At 35.8% G+C, this 25293-nt stretch overlaps 3 protein-coding genes and 1 pseudogene across 11 annotated transcripts; 1 reads left to right on the forward strand and 3 right to left on the reverse strand.

Moving 5' to 3' along the window:
• Positions 1-2425: 2425 nt before the first annotated feature.
• LOC132281050 (protein DELAY OF GERMINATION 1-like) lies at positions 2426-3387 on the forward strand (annotated as a pseudogene).
• Positions 3388-3872: 485 nt separating this feature from the next.
• On the reverse strand, positions 3873-12346 carry LOC132314972 (protein MALE DISCOVERER 2-like). Of its 2 annotated transcripts, none has more exons than XM_059813742.1 (14): positions 11790-12346; positions 11139-11600; positions 10902-11034; positions 10545-10616; positions 8565-8708; positions 8324-8467; positions 7082-7177; positions 6912-6976; positions 6363-6821; positions 5448-5638; positions 5175-5307; positions 4920-5074; positions 4640-4831; positions 3873-4501 (listed from the first exon to the last, which is right to left on the reverse strand). In XM_059813742.1, the coding sequence occupies exons 2-14, from the start codon at positions 11236-11238 to the stop codon at positions 4241-4243; spliced, it is 2145 nt and encodes a 714-aa protein (XP_059669725.1). In that variant the 5' UTR covers positions 11239-11600; positions 11790-12346; the 3' UTR covers positions 3873-4240. The 2 variants fall into 2 exon arrangements, with proteins under 2 accessions (XP_059669725.1, XP_059669719.1); XM_059813736.1 differs by having other exon boundaries at positions 6363-6824.
• A 528-nt stretch (positions 12347-12874) lies between these two features.
• Positions 12875-18462, reverse strand: LOC132314990 (uncharacterized). Of its 8 annotated transcripts, XM_059813772.1 has the most exons (6): positions 18246-18461; positions 17918-17970; positions 16152-17197; positions 15065-16063; positions 14908-14969; positions 12878-13302 (listed from the first exon to the last, which is right to left on the reverse strand). In XM_059813772.1, exons 3-5 carry the CDS (start codon positions 17133-17135, stop codon positions 14931-14933), a joined length of 2022 nt encoding a protein of 673 aa, XP_059669755.1. In that variant the 5' UTR covers positions 17136-17197; positions 17918-17970; positions 18246-18461; the 3' UTR covers positions 12878-13302; positions 14908-14930. The 8 variants fall into 8 exon arrangements, with proteins under 8 accessions (XP_059669777.1, XP_059669755.1, XP_059669762.1 ...); XM_059813794.1 differs by lacking the exon at positions 17918-17970 and having other exon boundaries at positions 12875-13302; positions 15080-16063; positions 18246-18462; XM_059813779.1 differs by lacking the exon at positions 17918-17970 and having other exon boundaries at positions 16152-17158.
• Positions 18463-21052: 2590 nt separating this feature from the next.
• On the reverse strand, positions 21053-24448 carry LOC132315046 (low-temperature-induced cysteine proteinase-like). The gene is made up of 5 exons (XM_059813811.1): positions 23922-24448; positions 22417-22649; positions 22152-22289; positions 21563-22063; positions 21053-21440 (listed from the first exon to the last, which is right to left on the reverse strand). The coding sequence occupies exons 1-5, from the start codon at positions 24412-24414 to the stop codon at positions 21297-21299; spliced, it is 1509 nt and encodes a 502-aa protein (XP_059669794.1). The 5' UTR covers positions 24415-24448; the 3' UTR covers positions 21053-21296.
• Positions 24449-25293: the final 845 nt, after the last annotated feature.

The raw sequence follows: 25293 nt of genomic DNA on the forward strand, positions 1-25293 counted from the left end.
AGATCGCACGACAGGCACACTTGGTTTATCTCAAAAGGTATATATTAATAAAATTTTAAAAACTTTTGGGATGGAAAATTGTGCACCTGGTGAGGTTCCAGTTGTTAAAGGGGATATTTTTTCAGAGGAACAATGTCCTAAGAATGAGATTGAGAGAAGTAAAATTGATGTCACCGCATACGCGTCTGCAGTTGGAAGTCTGATGTATGCTATGACATGCATTAAACCAGATATTAGTTATGTGGTTGAGATGCTTGGAAGATTTCAGCAAAATCCAGGTATTGCTTATTGGAAGACTGTGAAGAAAGTTTTGAAGTATCTTCAGAGAACAAAAGAGTTTATCTTGGTGTACAGGAAATCAGATTGTTTGGAGATAGTTGGTTATTCTGATTCGGACTATGCAGGTTGTTCAAGTAGTAGAAAATCCACTTCTGGATATATTTTTATGTTGGCTCAGGGAGTTGTATTATGGAAAAGCTTTAAGCAATCTATTATCACAGATTCAACTATGAATGCAAAGTTGATCAGTTGTTATGAAGCGACCAAACGTGCTATGTGGTTAAAACAGTTTATTGCGGATTTAAAGGTTGTGGACTCTATACACAAGCCTTTGATAATTTTTTGTGATAATGAAGCTATCACAAAATATGTGAAAAATGAAAAATTGACCAAGCGTAATATGCACATAGATGTAAAGTACCTTTACGTGTGCGAGAAGGTTAAACAAGGTATTATTGAGGTTCCCCATATAGATATAGAAAGGATGATTGCAGATTCTCTCACTAAAGGTCTTCAGCCAAAAATATTTAAAGAGCACGTGATTTGGATGGGTATTCAAGAGTTATTGTGTTATGATGTCTGATTTCTCTATTACATCATGTTACATTGCAGTTATTTCTTTTAGTTTATTTATATCTTATGGTGACAGTTATTTGCATGAAAATAAAGTTATGATACATCATTATTATTATTATTACATTGTTGTATATGATATGTGCACGTGTTATTCTTGTTGCCTGAGAGTGGTGTTGCATTTATGAAGTTGTTTGGGCTAGATGTGAAATTGGCACCACATTGGTAAATCCAAACATAACTACTAAAGTTTGCCTGTGGGAGTGTTAACGCTCTATGAGAATAGCTTGGGCTAGATATGAGATTGGCTCCATATCGGTAAACCCTCACACTGAATAGAAGATTGGCGGTTTGCTGTAATATGTCCAGGTGACATACCGCGATGGTATAAAGCAGGACGGATAGTAAGCTGTGCGTTTAGACCACATGCAGTTTGCATATCTCATGAAATACAGTAGAAACCACTATATTTGCTTGAATCCTAGATAGAATCGGTTTTGAGACCATGGAACTGTTTAGACTAATATATTACTTGTCTACGCATTCATGATCCACTATTGAGGAAATTTATGGAGGAAAGTGTTCTAAAGTTTCAATCCATCAATTTCGATAATTGTGTTTTCTAAATAAAAATGAGTGGCCACTCGAGTTTTATAAAGTGTGTTGCGATCCATAGTGTCATTTTATAAAACTTAGAGTGCATGGACCAAGTAGGAGATTGTTGGAATTTATATATATATATATTTAAATAATAAAAATTATTTTATGGTCCTATGCACTACGTTTCATAAAGTAAGATTGTAATGTGATTATTGATACTTGATGGATTGAGTTTGTACTTTCCAATTTGGTGGTCTAATTGGGAGTATGGTTTTATACCGTTGGATTGTGATTTTCCAACTTATTTGGTGTGATTTATTTCTAACCATTGATATCTAAGTTTCCATGATAGAAAGGGAGATTTAGATATGCTTGTTTGAAGAGAAGCCGTCCCTCCCTGTTGTTGTTATACATAGGGGTTTAAAACCCTTATTCAACTTTCAGAAGGGGATAAAGCGCTCTATTTTTTTGGATTTCTCAAAGGGCGATAAAGAATTCTCAAAGGTATTTCAAGTTTAATTTTCTAATCAGGTATGAGATCAAAACCTCTCTTTTAATTGATGATCAATTTTTAATTTCTACTTGTTTTTCGGTTTTTAAAACCCAACAGTAATAACTACTGGCACAATACTGAGTGCATATATAATATATGTTGTGCTATTTTGTATTGTCATAATATCTATCCATTTATAGCAGAAAGTAGTAACACTTCAATTACTATTTTCTGCTATAGATAGAAAAATATTGGAGGTACGAGAATTTAGTATCCAGTCAATAGAAAATTGTAATTCCTATTATAAGGAAATGAGAAATTTTCATTGGCTTGGTACTGTACCGGGAGCCGGAGGATTTTCTGATACATATTATTACAATGCAAACAAGCACAAAGCCCATGCACATGATATCCTTCCCCGTCTTTTGTCATATATGCACACAATATTGAGCCAGTATTTATTGAACTTAGAAACAGTGGATGAAGCTTCAAGAAGTAGACCTCTCAGAGCTACTTCAAGCCCTAAGCCAAAACTCAAACAGCCACGACAACGAAGCCTCACTGGTTCAACTGGCTGAGAAGACAATCCAACACTTTCAGGACTACATAGACAAGCGAAAGGAGCTTGCCTGCGGAGACATCACTGCCTTGTTTTCACCCACTTGGTGCTCCTCACTGGAGAAGTCTATGTCATGGGTTGGTGGGTGCAGACCAACTTCATTCATCCGACTCGTCTACGCACTTTGGGGGTCGAATGTGGAAACCGAACTCACCGCCTTCCTCCAAGGAGGCAGAAGGAGAGGTGACCTCCGTGAGCTCTCTGGGAAGCAACTTCACATGGTGAGTGCTTTACAGATGAAGACAATCCTAGAAGAAGAGCAGCTGTCCAGGAAGTTGGCGAGCGTGCAGGAAGGCATAGCCCTTGGCCAGGATTGTGCAGGAGCTGAGTCCACCCACTGAGTTAAACGGTGTCACGGAGAAGGCTCTCGACGATCACGCACGGGGCATGCCGGAACTACCGGAGGAGGCCGATGGGCTGAGGCTGAGTACGTTGAAGGAGCTGTCAAGTATATTGACACCAATTCAAGCCGTGGAGTTTCTAGCTGTGACCAAGAAGCTTGAGCTTTGCGTCCACCATTGGGGTAAGCAGAGAGACAGGAAACATGCTTAATTTCTTAGTTCCTACCATGCTTCAGAGGCTTTATTTATTTATTATTTATTATTTATTATTATTTATTATTATTATTATTATTATTATTTTTTTTTTTGTATCTCTCAAGTTATGTTTTAGTGTATGTAAAGAATTTTGTATATCTCAAGAGTTTGCTTTCGTATTGTATAGTCCTGCAGCTAAGTTGTTTAGGTTTGTATCTCTATAGTCCATATGTGTTTGAATGAAGAAGTTTTTAAGAACAATTTATCAATTTTTATCAGGGAGAAAGAGAAACTAGAGACATCCCATCGTCTCTGAGTCCATTGATCTTCCACAAATATATATATATTTATACACAGAGACTCAAGTTAGTCTAATTAGAGGGGCAAAAATTTTGTGGATGTAATAAAAAGTTAAAAATTTCTTAATAAGCCCAAAAAAAATAAAAATAAAACACCCTCGAATATCCTTGATCATGAGACAACACTTGATATAGTTGTTCAATGTTTGATAATAGAATTGGCTTTCACTGGGTGGGTTCTATTCATGTAGACGATAAAGCCACAGTACTTTTATATATCAAGTAGCTAAAAATGTGGCAACCAGAATATGAAGGCCAACAGTACCTAAGCTTTATTGCTAAAATTGCCACAGCCCTTTAACTGGAAAATGAGAAAGATTGGGACCAAATATTAGAAGGAACACATGGAACCAAGTATGATATTGCTATGATCAAAGATTACAACAAAATCCAATTTCAGAACTACAACAGAATTTCGAGCACAAACAACAGTCTGAATTATATCAAAACATATACAAGGGTCTACATTTTACAACGATCTATATTAAAAAAATAATGTTCAATATCGAGATATTCACTGCAGGACTTGAATCTTAATTTTACATACCAAGCTTTGATCACAAAATTACATGTATGGGGTATAAAATGTGGGCGCGGGCAAGGCGCCACACGTATTTTATGGTAGGAAGTGAGGAAACAATAGGGGAAAGAATTAAATAGAATGAATCATCCCAACAACATGAAGAGAAAGAGAGAGAGAGACAAAATATAGAGTTAAACACGAAATATTGATACAAAGGGAGAGTCACTCGACTGACATTAACATAGAAAACACAGTAACTTAAGTTGCCTCTGCAGATAGGATCTCAAGTTCAGCCCACCAAAGGGGAGAAAGTCTTGGTGTCGCCGCATCAGGTGACACAGCAATTACTTCCCTAAGTTTGGAAGTGACTTCCTTCATAGTTGGTCTCTTTCTTGCATCCTGTTGAATGCAATCTTGGATTACCTCGCATATTACGTCAAGCTCGTTGTTTTTGAAGGACTTCAAGGTAGGATCAATCATGTAGCTGATGCTCCGCGTGTCATTCAGGTATTCAGCGGCCTGATAATTTCATAATAATTTGTTTAGGTAGAACTATGTAAGAACTTCAATACCATAATACCAATCTATCGAAAAAAAGCACAAAAAACAAAGGGCGGTTGAAAATGGAGATACCGAGATACTATATTTGAAGCTTACCCAGTTCTCAAGAGGACCTTGTTCTTCTGAGTTGGGGAGCTTCCCAGAAATGATTTCGAGCAACAATATTCCAAAACTATAGATATTTGTTTCTGGATCAGCATGTGATGGCAGTTCAGAATGCTCCGATTCAATTTCTCCTGAGATCCTTGATTTTGGTGCATCTTGTTTTGCAAAACAGATCTCTGCAATCTGAAAATGCAGAGAAATATTTTTCTTAATGTTATACAAGAATTAAAAAAAACATGAAGCCTGTCAAAGAATAGTATGAAAAACCTACTTTAGCAGCATAGTCGTCCGTCAGGTAGATGGAATTTGAAGTCAGGTTTGTATGTGCCACGGGAGGATTCAGGTCATGCATGTATTGAAGACAGTAAGCTGTACCCATGATTATTCTCACCCTCGCATTCCAGTCCAGATGTTCAACTTCTTTCACTGGAAAAACAAACAAAAACCAGGGGTTGCCTCTCAAAAGATGAAGCCTCCAACTTTACTCAAGTCACCACTACTGAAGGCAAATATGACTAATAATTACCGTGTAGATGCTCAAAAAGGGTTCCATTTGGAGCATACTCGAACACCATCATTCTAGCAAAAGGTTCTTCCTCCTCACAGTAGCCAATAAGATTAACAAAGTTCTTGTGGTTTACTCGTGACAGTGTATCGATCTACAGAAAGTAGAGAATGAACAAAATTAAATGAAATTCAAGAACATAAAAGTGGAGCAGATAAATTACGGCATGCATTGATTGACATGGTTCATAGTCCACACCAAGCTGAATTTCTTTTGACAACCAAAACAACAGACCTTTCTACGGTATGTCATTTCTGAACTCTTTGACCAGTCTTTAATAGAAGTTGTTCTGGTTGATAGAACTGCAATCTCAACTCCACTTGATAGTGTCCCCTTGTATACAGTGCAGGCATGACGAGTTTCGGTAATGTTGCTGAAATCCTCACAGGCTGTTTCTAGCTCTGCTCGGTTCAGTTTTGGAACCCCTGCATGTTTTAATTATACATGTGATTCAGTCTTCGTCAGATTGTGAATAAAATGATACCATGGGCATCCAGCCAACGCAAAAATATTGGGATGTTACTAGAATGAAGCCAAGTGAATTCAAGTGATGAGTAATTCTAGGCTGGCTCAGGAATCAGCTAAGATCTTAAGTGATGAGTAATTGAGTACTGTATAGCATTAAGAAGTATAAATCCATCCCCAACATGTGGCTGTTGTAGGAAATAGAGACCATCACGCAATTAATTGTTAAGATGTTTTAGGTTTTCAAGATACAACACTTCCAATTCTTAAAAAACTTGATGAGAGCTGCCATTTTCTACAACGCCCCTGTTCACTGTGATGGATTTCTAACTTCAAATCTCATGTACAACACAACTCTGAGCAGTTTAATTTCCATGGGATATGCAGACATGCCATAATAGTTCTTCAGGCATTATTTAAAATATTGGGGTTGACAACTAGTGTTGATATCCAGATAAACCAATCATTTTGCCCAAGTCATGTACAATATTCCACCTTCCTCTGTTTCCTACTTATGTATGGTGTAGGGTTGAATCAATCACCAGGACAACTGGCCAGGTCAGAGCGGAAATTGTATACAGCTTAGCACTGTTTATATATATATATATTCTCCCGAAAGTTAAAGCAAATGCACACACACCCACAATATATAGCAATTTTTTGTATTACATGTAGCAATATTACCTGTAACAAATGCTTTCTGCAACTGTCCACTCAGTCCAGTCTTCCAAGGACCTATAGTTGACACTGCCCGTTTTCGACACATTAAGACCATTACTGCAGCGACAACTAGCAAGAGAAGCACAACTAAAATCACGACTATATATTTCCAAGAATTTCCAGCAGCTGTAGGCTGTTTAGAATCTGTATTTTCAATAGAATCAGTATTTTCAACAGAATCAGTAGACTGGCCATCAGAGTTTGATGTTGTTGCTGGAGGAAGTTGTCCCTTCTTTCCTTTTGGCACAGCAGGGAAGGACCCACTACTTCGGGTAGTTGGAAGAGAAATTGTCTGTTCAGGTGGTGGTGGAGGACCGCCACTAGCGGGGGCAGCAGCGAGGTTACTGGACTGTTGAAGCAGTCTACGCCTTACCATATTAACTAGGTTCTGTACATTTTGGACTATGTGTGCTTCGGGCGGATCTACTGAAAGCAAGAACCAATGTCATTTCTCTCAAAAGCATAAACTGGGATGCTCTAGGATCCAAGACTCAACATACTGTTTCTACTTACTATATAAATTATCATAGCAATTATATGCATCACTGTGCAAGGAGGAGCGCTTTCCAAACTTGAACCTTGAAAGAAGAGCATATACTTTCCATAAATAAACTATACTGAGAAAACATATGATTGATAAACGAAAGTAAAATTAAGAGTGGTGAAAGATATTGATTCCATACAATGGAAACACATTGAGGTAATTAATAAGTGCATCTTTAATCGGGATTAGGAAGGAATCTGCTTTCTTCAGTTGTTTCAAACTACTCTGCCAGATGCTGTCCAAAAAGCATTAAAAGATCAGAAAAGAAGACAACTAAGATATATGCTTAGTCGAACAGTAAAAATCCAAAGAAAATAGAAAACAAGAAGGAAGTTTGGTTAATCCCTCATAATTAGAACATTAATTTAGAAAATTAATAACAAAGAGCGAAGTACATTCAAATAGGAGCAACTAAAATCACTTGAGAACAAGAGTCACTCTATAAATGACTTCAGCTGATGCTGATACATAATAGACTTTTCAATTTAGGAGAGTTGGGTGGACTCTCTCTCAAGTTGAGTAGCTCAAACAAATATTTAATATGACATTTAATTTATTGATTACAAACTGGAGAGGACATGATTTCAAAATTTAACAAACTCTCCTCTTTTCTCCAAACTTGGAATTGGCTATGTAAACATAACGCAATAAGCATTACATAGCAAGAGCATACAGCCAAAACTGAAAGTCAAATTTTATAAAACAACTATTAGACCAACGGTATTTTACAAGATAGAATATTGGGTGGTTAAGAAACAACATTCATAAAACAAAGTGAGTGCATCAAGAATGTGAATCTCGAGATGGAAATGTTGAAAGACAAGAAAGGGTGACTTAAGATTTTAGAGTAGATGGTAATCTACATTGTATCAAAACAGGAAAGATCCTAAGTTCAAACCTCACTATCACTTAGGAAATTGTAACTCTTAAAGATAACACACGAAAATCTGACCATATGTGAGGGAGCATGTTAGAATGTATAAATTCTCAAGTTACTAACTTTAATTTTATCTTTCTTTACAACTATACTAATCAAATAAAAAGTCTTCACAATTATATTTTATCCATGCTAAAAGGAAGTTATATCTTCCAAGGTTTTTTGGTCAAATATTAACAAATGTCAAAGAAATATTGGCCACCTGTCCTACATTAATAATTTTAAATTTTAAATTATGAGAATGTAAAAATTGTATAGGACACATGTCCAGGGATATCTGACAATTCTCGGTGTTTGAAACATGTCCAATGCCACGGCCCTTTAAAATGTCATAGTTATAACTTTTTTCAAACATGTCAATCACGGCGTTGATGTGCAAAATGGCATACAAATGTAGCAAAGGACCAGAATATCAACAGAGTCCAAAGGAATAAAATATCTTACCAGTGTCCAAATTTTCTATTTACACAGCCGATCCCAGCATCCACAGCAAATGTAAGGTTTTCGTCAAATTGCAATTCGGAAAGGAAATTGAGCTTTGCAAGCTCCTGAGGAATGCTGCCTTCAAAGTTGTTGTTACAAAGTAACCTGGAGTATAATATGAATATTAGTCCAGCCACATGGGATTTACAGCCTACATAATAAAAAATTGAAATCCCTGAAACCAATTAACCAATGGACTCACAAGCGCCTTAGTGACTGCAGTCCCCCTATTTCTGCTGGAATAGTTCCACTTAAGATGTTATCCCTCAAGTCCAATACCTCCAACATTGTAAGCCTTCTGATCTCTTTAGGAATGCCACCAGAAAACCGGTTTTTGTAAAGTACACTGTTAATGCATAAATAGGACACATAACCAGAATAATTCATAAGCTTTATAAAATACCCAGTAGCAGATCTATACAATCATGGGGATTCATATCAAGTGACATTATCTAACAAAGAAAATTTGTAAATGTCAAAACATTTACCTGAAAGATATTAAAACAGATAAGCTAATATTGTCCAAATATGTTGTAGTTAAGTCCACAAAATCAACAAAACCTGATTTGTTTTTGTTTTTAAATATAGATGAATTAGTTGAAATAAAGTGTCCTCAGGTTATGTGTAACGGTGAGGGACAAGCCTGAGTTTAAAACTATATCATGCACTCTTCACCACAGCAAATTGAAAAGTGATTATAAATTCATAATTGCCACATAGTAAGGTTCATTATTGCACATATTGATATCCATACCAGGTATAGTTATTATAATTAGAAAGCCTAGCTGCATTATTATTGTTTTTTGAACTTCAACCAGATCGGAATTGGATCAATTATCTTTTTCAGAATTAACCTATGTCTTCAACATAGCTTCAATATGAATTGGTATACGAATGGTTAAAATAGATTCACATTTGCGAAATTGTATCATATTTAAGTGTATCAAAAGTTAGTCAAGCTAATATTAGAAGACATCTGGAAGTTCTACTGTTACACTACACAGACAAATGTGCAATTATGCAATATCATTTCACTCGATATACATAAAGTTTAAGGCTGTAATATAAATGCAAAAAGAGTTAATGCTCTGTGCCTGAGATAGATATCTTCCTTTGAAGTGTCATGTGTCCTACACCTGGGCCTGCTTTACTAGTAGGCCATAAAGATTATTGTCTAAGGCCCCATGTGGAAATCAATGCATGTCAAAAGTAACAAGAATGAATTTTAAATCAAAATAAGTGTTAATTAATGTTACTTATACTAACTTATTAACAATAAAAAATGCCTCATTTTAAAGATTTTTCCTTAGGCCTTGCTTTATATTGAGCCAGCTTTGTCCTAGATACCAACCACTAAGTCAGCTCTATTTCATGGCAAAGATGCTATGAGGGGGAAACAAAAAAAAAAAAAAAAAACTTGACACAAGACAGTTGAGATGTATCACATCAGAAATGAGGACATAGAAAATACTAATAATATGGGTATCACTCCAGTGGTCTGTTAAAATGATGAGAAGCTGGCTAAGATAGTTTACATATGTAAGTTGATGACGAATAATAGCACCAGCTGTTAATAGGAATGATTACATTGCTATGAGTTGAGACAGTTCTTTTGAGGAAATCTAGGGGAAGGAGAAATATGAAAAATTAAAATGGCCGGAATTGCAGAAAGAATATAGGTGTAGTGGTCCAATGATCCCATCTAGATGTAATAATGCAATCAATATTAAGATAACAATGGCAAGGATGGTTTAGAAAGAGGTTAACCTATATAATTGTGGTGTATGCCTATCACAAAGGCTCATAGTTGTCCCTTGTATATCTTAACCCATAAGAAGTAGTGTTTAGTTTTATGTCTTCTTTCACTCTTCGAGATGCAGTAAGCATAATCCTGAAAGGTACTCAGCCCTCATGCTTGTACATTTAGCCTAATTAAACATCAAAATCGATGCTTAATACCTTTTCTACCACATAAATTATACAAAGAATCACTATTTGATTCTTCTTCGTAGATAGACTATTTGACACTTTAGGTTTTGCCAACACCTTCAAATTCCATGTGTTGGGGTTTTAAATAATCAGTAAGCAGATAGGTCAAGAAGCTTAGCCGGAGTTAAAAAAAAGAAAATAAAAAGAACACCAAATTGCAAATATAATGTAAATCAACATATTCATTACTTACAGAGATCTTAGGTGAGTGAGCGTCCCAAGCTCAGGGGCTAGTACCCCTTCCAAATGATACCCTTTGAGATCCCTACACACAAAAGCAAATAACAAATTCCCATTCAAATAATGCAACACTATGAACAGACTTGCCTACAATGAATAATACATCAACTCACATGCAGGGAACTAAAATTTTGAAATCAATGTGACTAAAGAAATTTGAAAAAAATACCAAGAGCTTAGTCTAATAAGTAGTATTTCCTTCTCATTCCAAATGAAAAGTTCAGGGTTTGAGTCCCCAACGGGACACAGTGGGTGCGTGTGTGACTTACCTACCAAAAGAAGGAATTTGAGAAAAATAACAAGCACTCACAGCATTTGTACTTTGCCATCGACACAATAAACACCTGACCACTTGCATGGGTCACTATCATTAGGATTCCAATTTGCGAAAACACTATACGGATCACAATCCACTTTTGCCCGGAATTCCAACAGTGTCAGTCCTGCAATTCCATTTTAATTGCAATCAATAATAGAAATCAATAATGTTTGACAAATAAATTCAATGCCATTATAGGAGCTATCAACAATGTGAAGAACAAATCACCTTCAGAATTAAGAGACCAACATCCTTGAATTTCCAGAACAAGAATCAATAGCATAAAATGTAACAACTGGACTCCGTAGGTGTTCCATCTATCCCTCATTGCTCGAGAAATCCTAAGTCGCAGTGCTTGGGCCGCAGACAGCCAGGACTCTATTCAGAATCGCCAGGTTTTTATATTTATATTTATTTTTGCCAAACACCCCCTTCTGAGATTTCTCAGACGCTTAACAGATTGTAAAATTACAAGAGCAATAATAATAATAATAATAATATGTATATATTGACACACAATTCACTACCAAGGCAAAAACTATAGTACAAAGAAACGAAAATTCATCAGCCTCTTGTAACCAATGAGCAAATTGGGGTCCCTCATCTTTCTAATTTTTTTGTTTTAGGTTATAATAACTCCCTCAATTGCATAACCTAGCTCAAGAAATTATCTCCAATGTTCAACCAGAGCTGCAAATTTCACACACGCACAAAAAAAAAAAAAAAAAAAATGTTAACAATCTGAAGAAAGTCAAAAGATCCCAAAGAAGAGTAATTCACAAGACACAACACAAAAGAATCAAAGAATACCCTCCTGATCAAGCAATCTAAGAAAAAGCAAAAGGGTATGAAATGTTGAGAAAAAGATAAAAAAATTACCAGAAAGAAGAGGCAAGAGAGCAGTCAATGATATAATATACGTTGTTGTTGTGTTGATGGTGATATGTATAATTTTCTCGGGAAATTATATTTAAAAACAAATCTTGAAGAAAATGACAGTTAGGAGGGATTGTTAAAACTCAAAAAGGCAGCAAGGAAAAAATAATAATAAAAATTAGGGTTCTGGTTTTTCTTGGCTGCCCTTTTCAGGATGATCTCAGAGGAGAAACCTCTCTTCGACCATCTTCTCTGAAGGAGGAGACAGCTTTCTCTAGATTTTCTCTCTCCAACCTTTATTTTTTTTTCTTTTTTTCTTTTTTTTTTTTTTTTTCTCTCTCTCTCTAACCCTTACGCCAGGGACACCACAGACCACTCCCACAAACTGTGTGTTCTGTTTTCTTCTTGTTTCTTTTCCTCAATTTTATTTTTTATTTTTTTCTGGTGGTCCCAATTTCTTGGTTTTTCTGTTTTATTAGTTTTGGGGTGGGCCCACAGTGTCACCGCCGGCAGCGATCGGTAAGTGAATAACTGTCACCGGCGGTGACGGCGGCATTGTCATTCCCGCGGTTTAAATGAGTGGTGGTGAGGACCCCCACTTCCGATGTAATAGGACGCGCTTTTTACATTCATGCTCTCACGTTGATAGATCCCTCTCTCTCACTTCCCGAGGGTACGTGCGAACCTCTTAGTCTTCTCTCCTAAATTTCCTAATATCCAATACAGTATTAAATTAAGAAAATACTACAACTTAAGTTGGCTGTAAGACTTTCAGCAAATGCTGGGATTCAGATGCATGTTAAATCTTTATTGTGAATTTGTGGTACACATAGTGTGTGTATGCCAGAAATTGTTATATGTTCGGAATTATATGGTCATATTGCACATCTATTGTTGGACAAGTGAAAAAAAAAATTTGTGAAGAAATTATGTAAGCATTTGTTTATACCAGTGTGGTTTGAGTTAACAAAATTACGAGTTACATATATATATATGCATTCGAAAAATATGAAGAAAAAAAAAATGGATATACCGACTAAAATCTATGCGATCAAAAACAAATTAATAATAATAATTTTAGAAATACAAACACTTTTAACTTGTTCAAGAGTAATGGCAAACATGATTCAGACTTTCTTTAGTTTGAAAAAAAGAAAAAAGAAAAAAAAAGTGGTATCTAAAAAATGTATCATAGATGTTTCTTAAACTTGCCATGGTAAGACTATTGCATCTATAGAAAGGATAAAGATAAAACAATTGTAAATGGTTCACAGTTGCAGACAAAATGAACTTATGTCCTCTATCGATTGGAGTACAATATAATAATACAATAAAAGTGAATTTATTGTAATATTTTCAGACCAAGGAATACAAGTGTGGACCTATTTAATTGGCTAGGTTGCCTTGGTTAATAGGATAATGATAGTATAACAATTTTGTTACGCCAGCCCATTTCCATGAGACAATTCTGTCTTAGATTTTCATCTCTGAAGAGCCTCAAGAGAAGTCAGAGAAGCTGCAAAAGAAGTGCAAGCATTTAGAGAAAAAAGTTTACTTTCAAAGCATCATTAATTATGAATGCAACAATTGGAACATATCAGAATGTGGGAAAGATTCATATAACCAAATAGAGTAAAATTTAGTGACGTTCAGAGGCCAAAAATTGGAACATCAATTCATTTGTTCTCTCCATGGCTTCAATCAGACTCCTAATGGCGAAAGCAATCAGACTAGAACTGACATGATGATAGGAGTTCGTGATTATATCATAAACTTAAACGAATATGAAATCTAGCATATTTAGGAAAGACACCACAAATTACACATACTAATTGTATAAAATAATGCATATATTTAGGAAATCTATTATAGACATTGTTTCAAGGTAAAGCTTAGTAGGTTGCATTCTGTTACTCCCTCCTCTCCCTCTCAATCATCAATTTCAACATATATGAACATAGAGGCTGCTGTGCATACACTTGATCATGGAAGACTCTTCAAGTTTTGCATGCCTAAAACTAGAAACCTGGATGGATATTGACATACAACTGAAAATCATCCCAACAGACATATGACATTTTTGTTCAACAAAAGCCTAATATGATAGAAAAGGGGCTTTTTATTTAACAGCTAACTATTCTAAAATATTAAACTGATAGGGGAGGTATGATTCTATTTATCTCAACACTACCCCTCACTTGTTGCCCCTCTTGAACTCTCTCTCATTTGTGTCACTTCATGAGTGGTAAGTCCACGTATATACGGAGGTCGTGAAGCTTAGTTTCACTTATGCAGACTCAATGTTACTAATTAACTCCTCTAAAAGCTTAAGCTAATGGATGACTGAACTTTGTTTCTCTGAATATTAATCTGTTTTCCCAGGGAGGTTGTACGGTTTGACCTCAGGACCTTTTCACTATGAGACCATGTTAACAACCAATTACTCTAAAAGCCTAATATGATAGAAAAGATGAAAGTCTAGAAATTTCAACATAATTGCCCAGGCACTAGTTTCTAGCCACCAGTGTTATAGATTATCTAGGTTTCATATGTTGAAAATTGTCCAAGTACTCAAATCAACTTTGTAAGAACAGAATGTATATGATAGTATTTTCATCTTAGCTGATATGAATTCTTCAGAAATTGATTAATATTTGAAGCTTGAAGGTTAAAGAATTAAGATACACAGATGAAAACATGAGAAAAGGAAAATGATCCAAAATAAGCTGAATAATGTTTGACCCACATACTATTCTGCCTAAATTGCTTCTCAGGAAAGCATCCTGAAAGAATTTGTTATTTCACACAAAGTATGCATTTGACAGGATATGTAAATTCGTAAGGAAGCAACTTTCATTCACAACAAAGAAGGGATATTTGATTCATAAACAATTTTTCAGCAGTGAAACAAAGAAAGACACCAGTGACCAAAAGATCAGTTGCTGCAAAGAATACAAAAAATGAACTTAGTGTCACTTATACAGATGTAAGATAAAAATGAAATCCAGATTATCAGAGCAAAGACCACATTGTATTCCACTTACCTAATGTAACATGAGTAAAAACAATAAAAAAGAAAAACTAGAAAAAAGTACTTTCCACAGCAAGTGAATTTTAACACCTTTGCAGGAGACATTTCCACTTCTAAGTTTTGATGTGCTGAGAAACATAAGGAATTAGCTCCTGTGAAGAAGAAAGATAATGTTAGTGCCTTTAGTTCACTTACCTGCAGATCTTATACAATGAAATAAGTATGAAAAAAAAAGTGTTGAGATTACCTCAGAACAACGTACATGATCACAATGCAAATTATAAGTTTTCACAATGGTTTCCCACTTGGTATCATTGGAGAAAGTGTTGGAACACTGCCTTTTAGGATGAAACTGGCTGCCAGATTGTAAATTTGAAAATGAATTCTGTGAGGAAATGGAAGGCAGGGCACGCCAAAGCCAAGACTCAGCAGGAGATTTTGGTAAAGGCGGCGGAAGCAGAGACTGTAAAGAGCCAACATTAGAATTTTCCAAGCCATTTTTCAGTTTTTGTTCACTTGTCATATCTAGGTTTCCATTGGTATGCACTTTTGAGGATCCCAACTTTTCCAAGGACAGGGGTTCCTGATTCAGAATTTGATCTGGTCTCAACCTTTCTGTTCCTTTTGCTTGTTTTAGATCTGATGTGTGAAAGGAAGGAGATAGATCACCATTATTAAACCCTGAAGCTTTAGTACTCGGTGTAATGCCTCCCTCCAAATTAATCAGGCATCTCATATCTTGAACAGAAGATTCGGCTTCAGAAATTCCTTCCATCCGTTTATGATCCACCAAGGTCTCAATAGCATCTCCAGAAGAAGCCATTGGCCCTTTTTCTTCTGAAGAAATGAATTTTACAGTATTCACAGAATCTATGTACAATGTTTTCTCAGTCAAGGGGCTCACTGAATGTGACCCTTGTTTATATCTTTGATGGGATGACACATCCCGAAAGTTGTTAGAGCCTTTGCCACACAATTTGGAGTTTTTAGGCTCAGCATTATCAACTACCTTTGGAACACCAAGAAACCCAGTTCCTTCACAGAAGAGGGACTGAGGTGCAACATTCCGGTATGGGGATATGCCTCTATCCTTGGAACTCTTGTAGGGAGATGACACATCTGTCATATGCAAGCCACCCGAGTCAGTCAACTGATTGGATTTATCAATTAGTTTATTCTCAACCTCAAGCAGCTCATGTGATTGGACTGCAGAAACATGTGTCTTATGACCAGCATTCCAAGCATGCTGCAAAAAGAGTAACAAACAGATCTTAAGTAACAAATGGAAGTCTATACTGGTAAAAAAAAGATATAAAGAGAAGGTCATTAGACACCTTATCAAAAATTTGACTTTGAGGTCCACTATATGCAGTCCTGGTCAGTCTGCTAGCCTCAGTTGAAGACGGCATGGCAGTCCGGGTCCTAACTTTTATTCCTGGCACCGGATTGAAGAGGCACAAAGAATTCTTTAAGCAAAACCGAGGAAACAGCCCACAAGCTTTAGCTGATATATTTCCAGAATCATCATCTTCATCATCAGTTTCTTCATATTGACCATCACAAGGAATGATGATAGATCTGTATTGTTCAAGTAGAGACCACGTTTCCTCAGTGACCACATTTTGAACCTGTCTAGATTGGTCAGTTGCCAAAGGTTGCTTCCTTGGAACACACTGAGGTGTCTTCACAACCATAGCTCGGGCTGCAGGTAGGAAGCGACTCATCATGAAATCTCGTGTTTGTGGGTCAGTGGAGAAGGTTCCACTTGGTCTCACTTCTGGACCATCATACCCACTCAAATTGCTTAAACTACAGTGGAAGGAATTTGATTCTGTTGGTGACAGTGTGTCGCGTGCATCAGAATATGCATCATCCTCGCTTTGCGAATCAGAATCCCCATTTGCATTCAATCCCTTGTTCGAGCTCTCCAACGAAGTTGCATTATCATCCAAAGATGGTGATTTGATATGGGGCCTAATGACATTTTGATCTTCAGATACTTCTTTGGAGAACTGTTTTATGACCTCCAGCACCCTTCTCGGTGGACGTGAAGAATTGGAAGGCTCTTCAGGAGATTGAGACTGGGCACTTGTTCCATCTTTTGGTCTTCCGGGGATCTGCTCCCACGTAAAAGGAACTGCAGCTGGTTTTGTCACCTCACCTAGTTCAATGTCTGGTTTGTACAAAGGAAGAGAATTCCATCTTTTTTGTTTTGAATTCTCAATTGTTGTCCTGTTATCTCCATCTTGAGAAGCCACTGACAAAAGTCGCCGCACAGATAGAAGTGGTATATTCAAATTGAGTTGCTTTTTCTCCATTAGGTCTCACAACTGAGAAGGATCTGTTTGCCCCGCTTTTTAATTCAGTGTTAAACCATTGACTACTATATATAAATGAAAAAAGGGGAAGAGTAAAGAGAAATAAGAGTTTGCAATTTTCCATAATCAGAAAGCAAACAACTACAAAAAATGAATGAAAATGATAATTGTTTAAAAGTTCTCATTCCCAGTTATCTAATCAAACTACAAACACATTGCATAGATACAAAAGAGAGAACATTTGTGTACATTTTACTTCAGAATGGAAAATACATAAACAATAACATTCTAAGTCCAGAAACAATTGATGTTCTCATTTACTAATTACAGAAACCAGTTAATTGATGTTCTCATTTACTAATTAGAAGAAATTACCGTCAATTTGGTTGCTTAGAAACATGGGAAAAAATACTTATAAAAAAAAATAAAAAAACATGGGAAAGAATGAGGAAATTTTAAAACAATAAAATCTTAGCATTCATAATGAAAAGATTAAAAATTATCTTTACTAACTCGGTCAGTTGTAATAGGCTTAATATTTTTAAAGATTTTTATTTCCTCCATTCTTGAACAACAACTGGTCGCAGATTCAATTTTACTGTACTTTCTTCTACATTTCCTATGCATCAAAACAGAGGAATGTCCAATACTCCAATTAATTAAAACTATATATATATATATTAAAAAGTTAAACAAACTCTAAATAAATAATCAAAGAGACAGTTAATGGTATGATCTTAATCCTAAAATTTCTACCCAAAATAGGAACTCCAAGAACATACCGTGGTTAATTCAGGCAGACAATTGGCGATCAAGATTAAATTCCAAATTGTTTCTGAAGGAATAAACCCGTAAAATATTGGATTAATTGTTACTTATCTAGCAAAATGGGATTACAAATAACTCAATTTCATGACTAGGAAATAATAATAATAAAAAGGACTTCAAGAACAACTCAAAATCCTTGATTCTCCACCAAAATGAACATGAAAATCGAAACTTCACAGACCCATAATCAAGAACGTCTCATCAACATAAAAACTTCGACATTGTTGTGTAATCTAAATCACGTCAAGAAAGATGAATAAACGAAAATGAGAAATTCCATACCAGAGAGAGACGGCCACTTCTGGACGTTTGCGGCCGCGAATGATGGCGAGAGTTGAGGAAAGACTGAAAGTAAGGAAAAACGTAGAGAGAGAGAGAAGGAAGGAAAAGTGGAGAGAGAGAGAGAGAGAGAGAGAGAGAGAGTATGTTAAACCCTCGAGCACTATTCTTTTGCTTTTGTGATGAGTGACTGTGTGTGTATAGTTGACGCCGTTGATTATTTTTCTTGTTGGGGAATAAGGGGGCATGCGTCACGGATAAACCGTTTAAGAGATACGATTGAGGCCAACGGTGTTTAATGATTCGCGGCAATCTTCAACAGTGGACCACTTTACCGCCCATTTAATTGACCATTAACTCCATAAGTGCAGATAAATACATGTATGGTCAGTACCTTAAGCATTTACATTCAATATAGCAATTGATTCTTGATTCTCTTGTGTTAATTTTGTATATTACTTTCTCATTTCATTAATAAGCAAAATATTGAATGTATATATTTTTTTTTAACAAAAATAATTGAGTGAGTAAGGACAGGGTGGTGAGGATAGGATGGGGAATTTGAATGGAAATGGGAATGGGGTATGAGGGGTCCTTGCTAAGCTATGTTATGCGGGTGAAAATCACTTCCAGTAAAATATAAAATAGTGTGTCATTTATTTTATTTTGAAATGAGTAGTCCAGAAATGGCCACGTCATCCATGTTTGGCATGCATAGTAGGAAAATATTGGGATGCATAGTAGGAAAATATTGGAATGCTCCTTACGAAAATGTTGAGATGCACTTTTACTTACAAAAATGGAAGAAATGGATTATTGTGCAACTGGAGGTGATCCTTGTCCATGCTATGCTAAGAGAAAATGGAGATGGGGTCAGTTCCAACTTCCAACTGACTCCGAAAAAAAATAAAAAAAAAATGTAAAAGATAAATTTATCTAAATGTATAATTTTCAATCATAAGGTAACATTAAAGGATAAAAAGATTGTTAAATTATCAACATATTGTGTTACATTGGGAAGGATATCAGATATGACTGAATTGTGACAACCAATCTTACTGTCAAACCATTTTTTTCTTTTTCCTTCCAAACCATTTGATTGAGTAGCATTTGGCTTATACTTTTGATTGAAACACAAGTTCACGTTCACATGATGCTTTGAAGTAATATAGTAATATTCAACTTAATATTAAATTTTCATTCTTATTATAATTATTTCTTATTTATATCAAAATTAATGTTATTTTTTAACAATGAACTAACATGCCCGTTCGAGGCAACGTACAAGGAGTATAAGAAAATTAAGTTGCAGATAATTTAATAAGATTCATAACTTCTTAGTATGTTTAGGATTTTTAGGAATATATATAATCAATTAAAGTAATATGTAAATTTAAATGATATGTTGGATGAGTTGAGTACTCCAATTGATAGAAACACTCTTTCAATCGTGTAGAGTCCAGTTTCGACTCTTCTCGATAACATATCATGATGTCAATATCTACTTCTCGCATGCTACTATTCATTACATATGGCCTCAAAGTGACTTTATTCTCGACTATGGTTTAATGTCAATGTCTACTTCTCGCATGCGACTATTCATTACATATTGCCTCCAGTGACTTTATTCTTGACTATGGTTTAATCAAGTGGGATTTTTCTTTTTCAGAAAAGGTGCCTACCTACGCCCCAATTTTAGAATTAAACATTGAGCAAAAGACAACCATGTCAGCTTTATAGCATGCCAAAATTTACGGATGTTTTTTTGACTTTCGCGCAAACCAAATACGTTTAGGGCTAATTCATCTGTACTCTACATGTATATCAGCATTTTGTTTTCTTTAACGATTAGGTAGTGTCATTCCCTCAACAAGCTTATCACATGTATCACGAGCTGAGGATTAGGACCCCTCTTGTTCACCCTCTGGTCTCCTGTGTTTCAAAATTATATCGTTTTGAACCACAGGTACGGTCTCCATGCAACTTGCTTTGAGCTCCATACTGTGCATTTGGTACACAGGACCCTCCCAATTGAGATAGAATTCACTTCCAATGAGATCATATCTCTCTTAAATTATCACATTTTAAGCACAAATAGTAATACATGAATCACATCTCCCGTTGCTCATAATAAATTCTTTCCATAAAAAATTAAAACATAAAACATAAGTATATATACAAAAAAGTTGAGAGATGATAATTGGATAAAATATCTCCTGTCATGAGTAATCTGAGTTTTCTCACCTACCCATGTGACATTGTTTTGTTTCCAATTATCATCTTTTCAAGCAGGTGTCGTGTAAAAAAAATAAAAATAAATAAAGTACCTCAATGGATTAACATTTCCATTATCCATCTGTTCTATATGTTAGCCATGTGAAGATTGAAAATAGATTAAAGATTTGTGCTCTCTCAATCACATTAGATATTATCTGACCACTTGTGCATAAGGTCTTTATTCGAATTACTGGATGCATATGGTTCTCAAGGCTCAATCATTAGCCATGCCTGTTCGATAGGTGACGAGACATACAGCAAATGAAATACAGATTTCTTGTATTTCTAAATTTCCAGAATTTCATTTGTTCGCGCTCTCTTTTCTTGGCAATTGAACAGACTGTTGAGTCATTTTGGCAATCCACATTGAATCTTAAACAAGTTTGTTTATAAAACCTCATTGTTATTTCAACTTTCAAGCTTAAAACTGTGGAACAATTACACATGGTACTTATAACATGCCCTTTTATAGTCTTTACAAGGCCTTGACAACGACGCTGAAAATGGTTTGAACCTTATGCTGCAAGCTAGAATTAACAAATCAAACATAGATGTAATCAATGATAATTCTCTTTCCAGACAAGGTCTGGAGAAAAAATCACATATTCCCCCATTTTTAACTGTTTAAGGTTCTGCTTACAGCATAAGTTCAATGTCTAATAGAACCTGTGTTCTAAACAATACCAAAAAAAAAATGTCCAGCCTGGGACAAAAGAAAATAATGGAAGTGACAACAAACCTTCAAAGTTCAAAGAAATGACGAACACGGTTCCCCTTTCAACGCATTGCAGCAAACTGGTTCCTCTTCCACTGGAGAGGTTCGTATTGTCTCTCTGTTTGCTCTTCATATTTAGTCCACGGCAACTTGTGCTTAGCAATCTTTCGCTTCTTTGCATTTATTCCAAGGTAGTCTCCAGCATTCTAAAAAAATACAATTGTATGAAAAGAACCATGTTACTAATTATAATTTGGCATGAAAATTACTTATACAAATTAGTGGTTTAATTTCCTAAAGGTACTCTATAAGTGAAAGAACTAAATACCTTGAGGCAGAGCCCTTCTTCGGTGTCACAAATGGGATAATCACTAGGACAGCAATACTCGGTGCCAGTACAGCAAACAGCATTTTCGTATTCACAGCAACCATATATGAGGCAGAAATCGAAAAATTCAAAAATGCAGCAGCATGTCTCGTCTGCAGGACAGTAGGAGAAGTCTCCACATTCACTAGGTGATGGAGAGGGAGGTGATGGGGGTGGGGGTGGCGGTGGCGGTGATGGTGGCGGAGGAGGTGTCGGAGATGGATAAGGTGATGGCGAAGAGGATTCTTTGGTAGGATAAGAAGCCATGGCATTGATTGCACAGACCCCGTATGTTGCATCAGTGTTCCTTCTTATATATCCATATCCCTCCATTCCCCAATATGTGCCCCATGAGTTCTTTATAATCCAATAGTCCTCATCACCTTCAGAACCATAACCAACGATCAAAACAGCATGGTCTATGTCATTTGGATTATCCGAGCAACTGCCATCATAGATTCCCTGTATTTCCATACATTTTTTAGCATATTAACATTTGAATTTTTAATTCCTATGTATGAATGTGAAATGAAACAGTGATTAGACTTACACTGGTATACAGTTGAAAATCTATCGCGCTGCCATCCATACCAACACTAATAGGTTGGTTAATTACAGCACATAAGAGAGCACTTTCTTCTTCTGCTATGTCTGTATAGCCATCAATTGAGACAACTTTGGTTTCCTCCTAAGCAAACAGAACAAAGTTGATAAGAAACAGAAGAACAATGATAAATTTTAGCTAGAACAAAGTTGTGAATCCAATATCGGATGAATGTGAAACTATTAGTGACAACAGAGAGTTTAAATTAGACCTTGGAGATGCTACAAGTACCATCCACCCCCGTGTATGGATAATCAGCTTCTGTATCAATCCCACCATTGCTTACAACCCATTCAAAAGCATAGTCCATATATCCACCGTCACAACCCTCGTCAGTGGAATCACAATCTACAAGTTCTTGTTCCGAAAGGCTAATGAGCTCTCCGGTGACTAGGGCATTTATTCCTTCAATGGCTCCAGTTGTAGAGAATGCCCAGCAACTTCCTGTATACATCAACTAGAGGAATAAGCAAGAGATTACGAAAATAACATTAAACTGAACATACTTTGACTATTCTGCCAAAATAGGAAATAGGACCATTCAATTCAACTAGTAGCTACAATGGCACAATGTTTCCACTTCCCAATTCTTTTGTTTTTGACAAAGTTGAAGGAATGAAAATCATAGTTTTTGATCCGAAGATTATAATTTTAACAATTAAACTTTCTAAGTGGGGATTTGATTGTACAGTTAAAGATCACAAGGGATGATAGGCATCATATTTTTTTCCCTTCATCTCTATAATGTCATGTTATAAGAAAAACCAACAAATTTGATTTTTAAGCAGCCTATGGGTCGCGCGAAAAATGAGGATATTAGGCATACTATCTTGAATTGCTCACGGTTCATGGGCAGGGTTCTTCAAGAAGATTAACGAAGATTCTTTTGACAAATTGAGAACATTTTCTATTACTTGTTTCATTTTTCCTGACCAAGTAAGAACATTTGAAAGAAAAGGAAATTTGTTGAAATTGGCAAACAAGAGGTGGCAAAGGTTAGGGCTCAAGCCAAGATCATACTGATTGGTTTGGGCCAAATCTATCTGCACCAAACTATCTAAAATAATGAAGAAATTGGCATTTTGCTATAATCACAAGTAATTACAAATTGAGCAACTACTCTACTTAGTCTAGGATATTATTATGTAATTTACTAATTGAGGAAATATAGTACACCTATGGTGGATGAATTCAATTGATGTGCCAAGACCAGAGTGTATAGTATTCATGCCATAATGAATCATGTCAACCTTATTTTTTCTCCATTCCCCTGTTCCAAAGGCAGAGGACACACCCATATGGAAGAGCAATAAATCTACACAAAGCCCTCCTGAGGTTTGTTTGTTTGATTTTTCTTTTTCTTTTTTTTTTTTTTTTTATCTCGGAAAAAAACTCACATGACCTTTTGGTCCTTGTGGGGGATTCCATCCCTCGACCTTCTACAATTAGAAAAGACATTAGGCTACAACCTTCCAATTTTGTCCATAACAGGGATTATGGTAAGAGGTCACTCCAAATTTTATATGGTTATTCTAATATAAATACTGTTGCATTTGGGAACATCCAATTGACATTTCCAAATCCAAAGCTCTCAAATATAGCTTTAGTAGACTTAAATTTAAAATCTTAAATAAATAAATAAAAACTACATGATTTTTTAATGTTGAATGGATCTATAGTCTACAATATGATGCTAGGTGAAATAAAGAAACATACCACAACTTCCTTGGTCCTTAACACCAGTGACAATGCCATATTTCCTCCAATCCAAGGAAGAAGGTGCGTCGCACGACGCCGTCCTCGCCTTGCCCTGCACGTTCCTCCTCGATTGACCATCAAAACTCGTATTGTTTAATGGCTTCTTTATCTTTGAAGTGTAAACAGCTTTGAACTCCTCATTACTCAAATCAGCAAACTTGTTCAATCCCACCGTATGCCCCGAAGACGACATCTTCTTCGAGTTCTTCTCCAATATGTACTTCAAGTTGTTCTTGAAGTTGTGAAACCTCTTCTCTGCCTCTTGCACGTGCTTGTACACCTTTCCATGCTTTTGCTTCCATTGCTCAAAAAGCTCAGCAATTCTCTCTTCTGAAACAAGCTCTTTTGACTGATCCACTATGGAGAACTCACTTGGTAGACTTGAACTGAGGCATGATAATGAAGCCCAGATCAAGAAAACAAGAGCTAATTGGATTTTTTGGGTGCCCATTGTCCCAACTTGAGTGGCTAATGATCTATCATCTTCCTGTTTGATTTGTATATAAGGTTGAAACTCACAACCTACCAGTCAGCTCAAGAACTTCTATATTTCTTTTAACCCCTTCATTTTTTTTAGTTTTGCAAAACAATTATATATTTGATAAGTTAGTTAGTCAAGTAATGTTATACAAAAGTTTTATTTATTTATTTATTTTATTAATAGACAAGGGTGGTATTGAATTTTTTAGACTTTTTCATAATTTATTAATGGACAAGTGTAGTTCTTCGATCCCATATACATTGTACAATTATTAAAAAAAATACACAACGGTCCAAAAGATTTTTAAACATAACAATGTGGGTAATTGGGCTCTAATCTCTTCAATCCTAAAGAGCACCGAGTGGTATATTTAATTTCAAAATGGTAAAAAACTAACATTTTCTTGGTAGTTGTAAGATGATTAGTGGAGGTTAGTTAATCTTGTTATAAGGGTATTTTGGCAATTAGGATATAGCTAAGTATGGTTTATGTAAAAATGGTAAGAGATTAAAGGGTGGTTATCTGAAATGAGTACCCTTGTTTTCTGATGTACCAAAATATACTGGTGGATTTTGTGTGCCTACCAATCAGACTACATGACTTGTGAGTGGGAGTCAATTAGTCCGTCCACCAGCATCTAACAGTCAACATGAAATATGCAGATGGAGTTGATTTCTTGGACCATTAATATTGATGTTGGACTGGTTGCTCAATTTGAGTGAGAGAGAGTAGCTGGGCTCAGACTATGACAATATTATATTGAGCCCAGTCGGTCTTATTGTACTGTAGAGCATTGCTGATATTAAAACGACTTAAAAAATAAAAAAAGTTACCCCTAATTTTTCTAAT

The sequence above is a fragment of the Cornus florida genome, unplaced genomic scaffold, assembly GCF_030987335.1.
Source record: "Cornus florida cultivar Cherokee Brave unplaced genomic scaffold, ASM3098733v1 CherokeeBrave_3.0.0_Hap2_Chr01, whole genome shotgun sequence".
Lineage (NCBI taxonomy): Eukaryota > Viridiplantae > Streptophyta > Magnoliopsida > Cornales > Cornaceae > Cornus > Cornus florida.

What these genes read in the sequence shown, in the direction of transcription:
- LOC132314972 (XM_059813736.1), bottom strand. Translation starts at nt 11,238, where the DNA reads ATGAGGGATAGATGGAACACCTACGGAGTCCAGTTGTTACATTTTATG. An exon ending in AAATGACATACCGTAGAAAG is followed by an intron (nt 5,308 to 5,447) that starts GTCTGTTGTTTT and finishes TACTTTCTGTAG; the next exon opens with ATCGATACACTGTCACGAGT. An exon ending in AAGGTCCTCTTGAGAACTGG is followed by an intron (nt 4,502 to 4,639) that starts GTAAGCTTCAAA and finishes TGAAATTATCAG; the next exon opens with GCCGCTGAATACCTGAATGA.
- LOC132314990 (XM_059813779.1), bottom strand. Translation starts at nt 17,135, where the DNA reads ATGGAGAAAAAGCAACTCAATTTGAATATACCACTTCTATCTGTGCGG. An exon ending in AAAGTCAAATTTTTGATAAG is followed by an intron (nt 16,064 to 16,151) that starts GTGTCTAATGAC and finishes CTCTTTTTGCAG; the next exon opens with CATGCTTGGAATGCTGGTCA. An exon ending in ATCATGTACGTTGTTCTGAG is followed by an intron (nt 14,970 to 15,064) that starts GTAATCTCAACA and finishes TCTTCTTCACAG; the next exon opens with GAGCTAATTCCTTATGTTTC.
- LOC132315046 (XM_059813811.1), bottom strand. Translation starts at nt 24,414, where the DNA reads ATGGGCACCCAAAAAATCCAATTAGCTCTTGTTTTCTTGATCTGGGCT. An exon ending in TAAGGACCAAGGAAGTTGTG is followed by an intron (nt 22,650 to 23,921) that starts GTATGTTTCTTT and finishes TGATGTATACAG; the next exon opens with GAAGTTGCTGGGCATTCTCT. An exon ending in GTACTTGTAGCATCTCCAAG is followed by an intron (nt 22,290 to 22,416) that starts GTCTAATTTAAA and finishes CTGTTTGCTTAG; the next exon opens with GAGGAAACCAAAGTTGTCTC.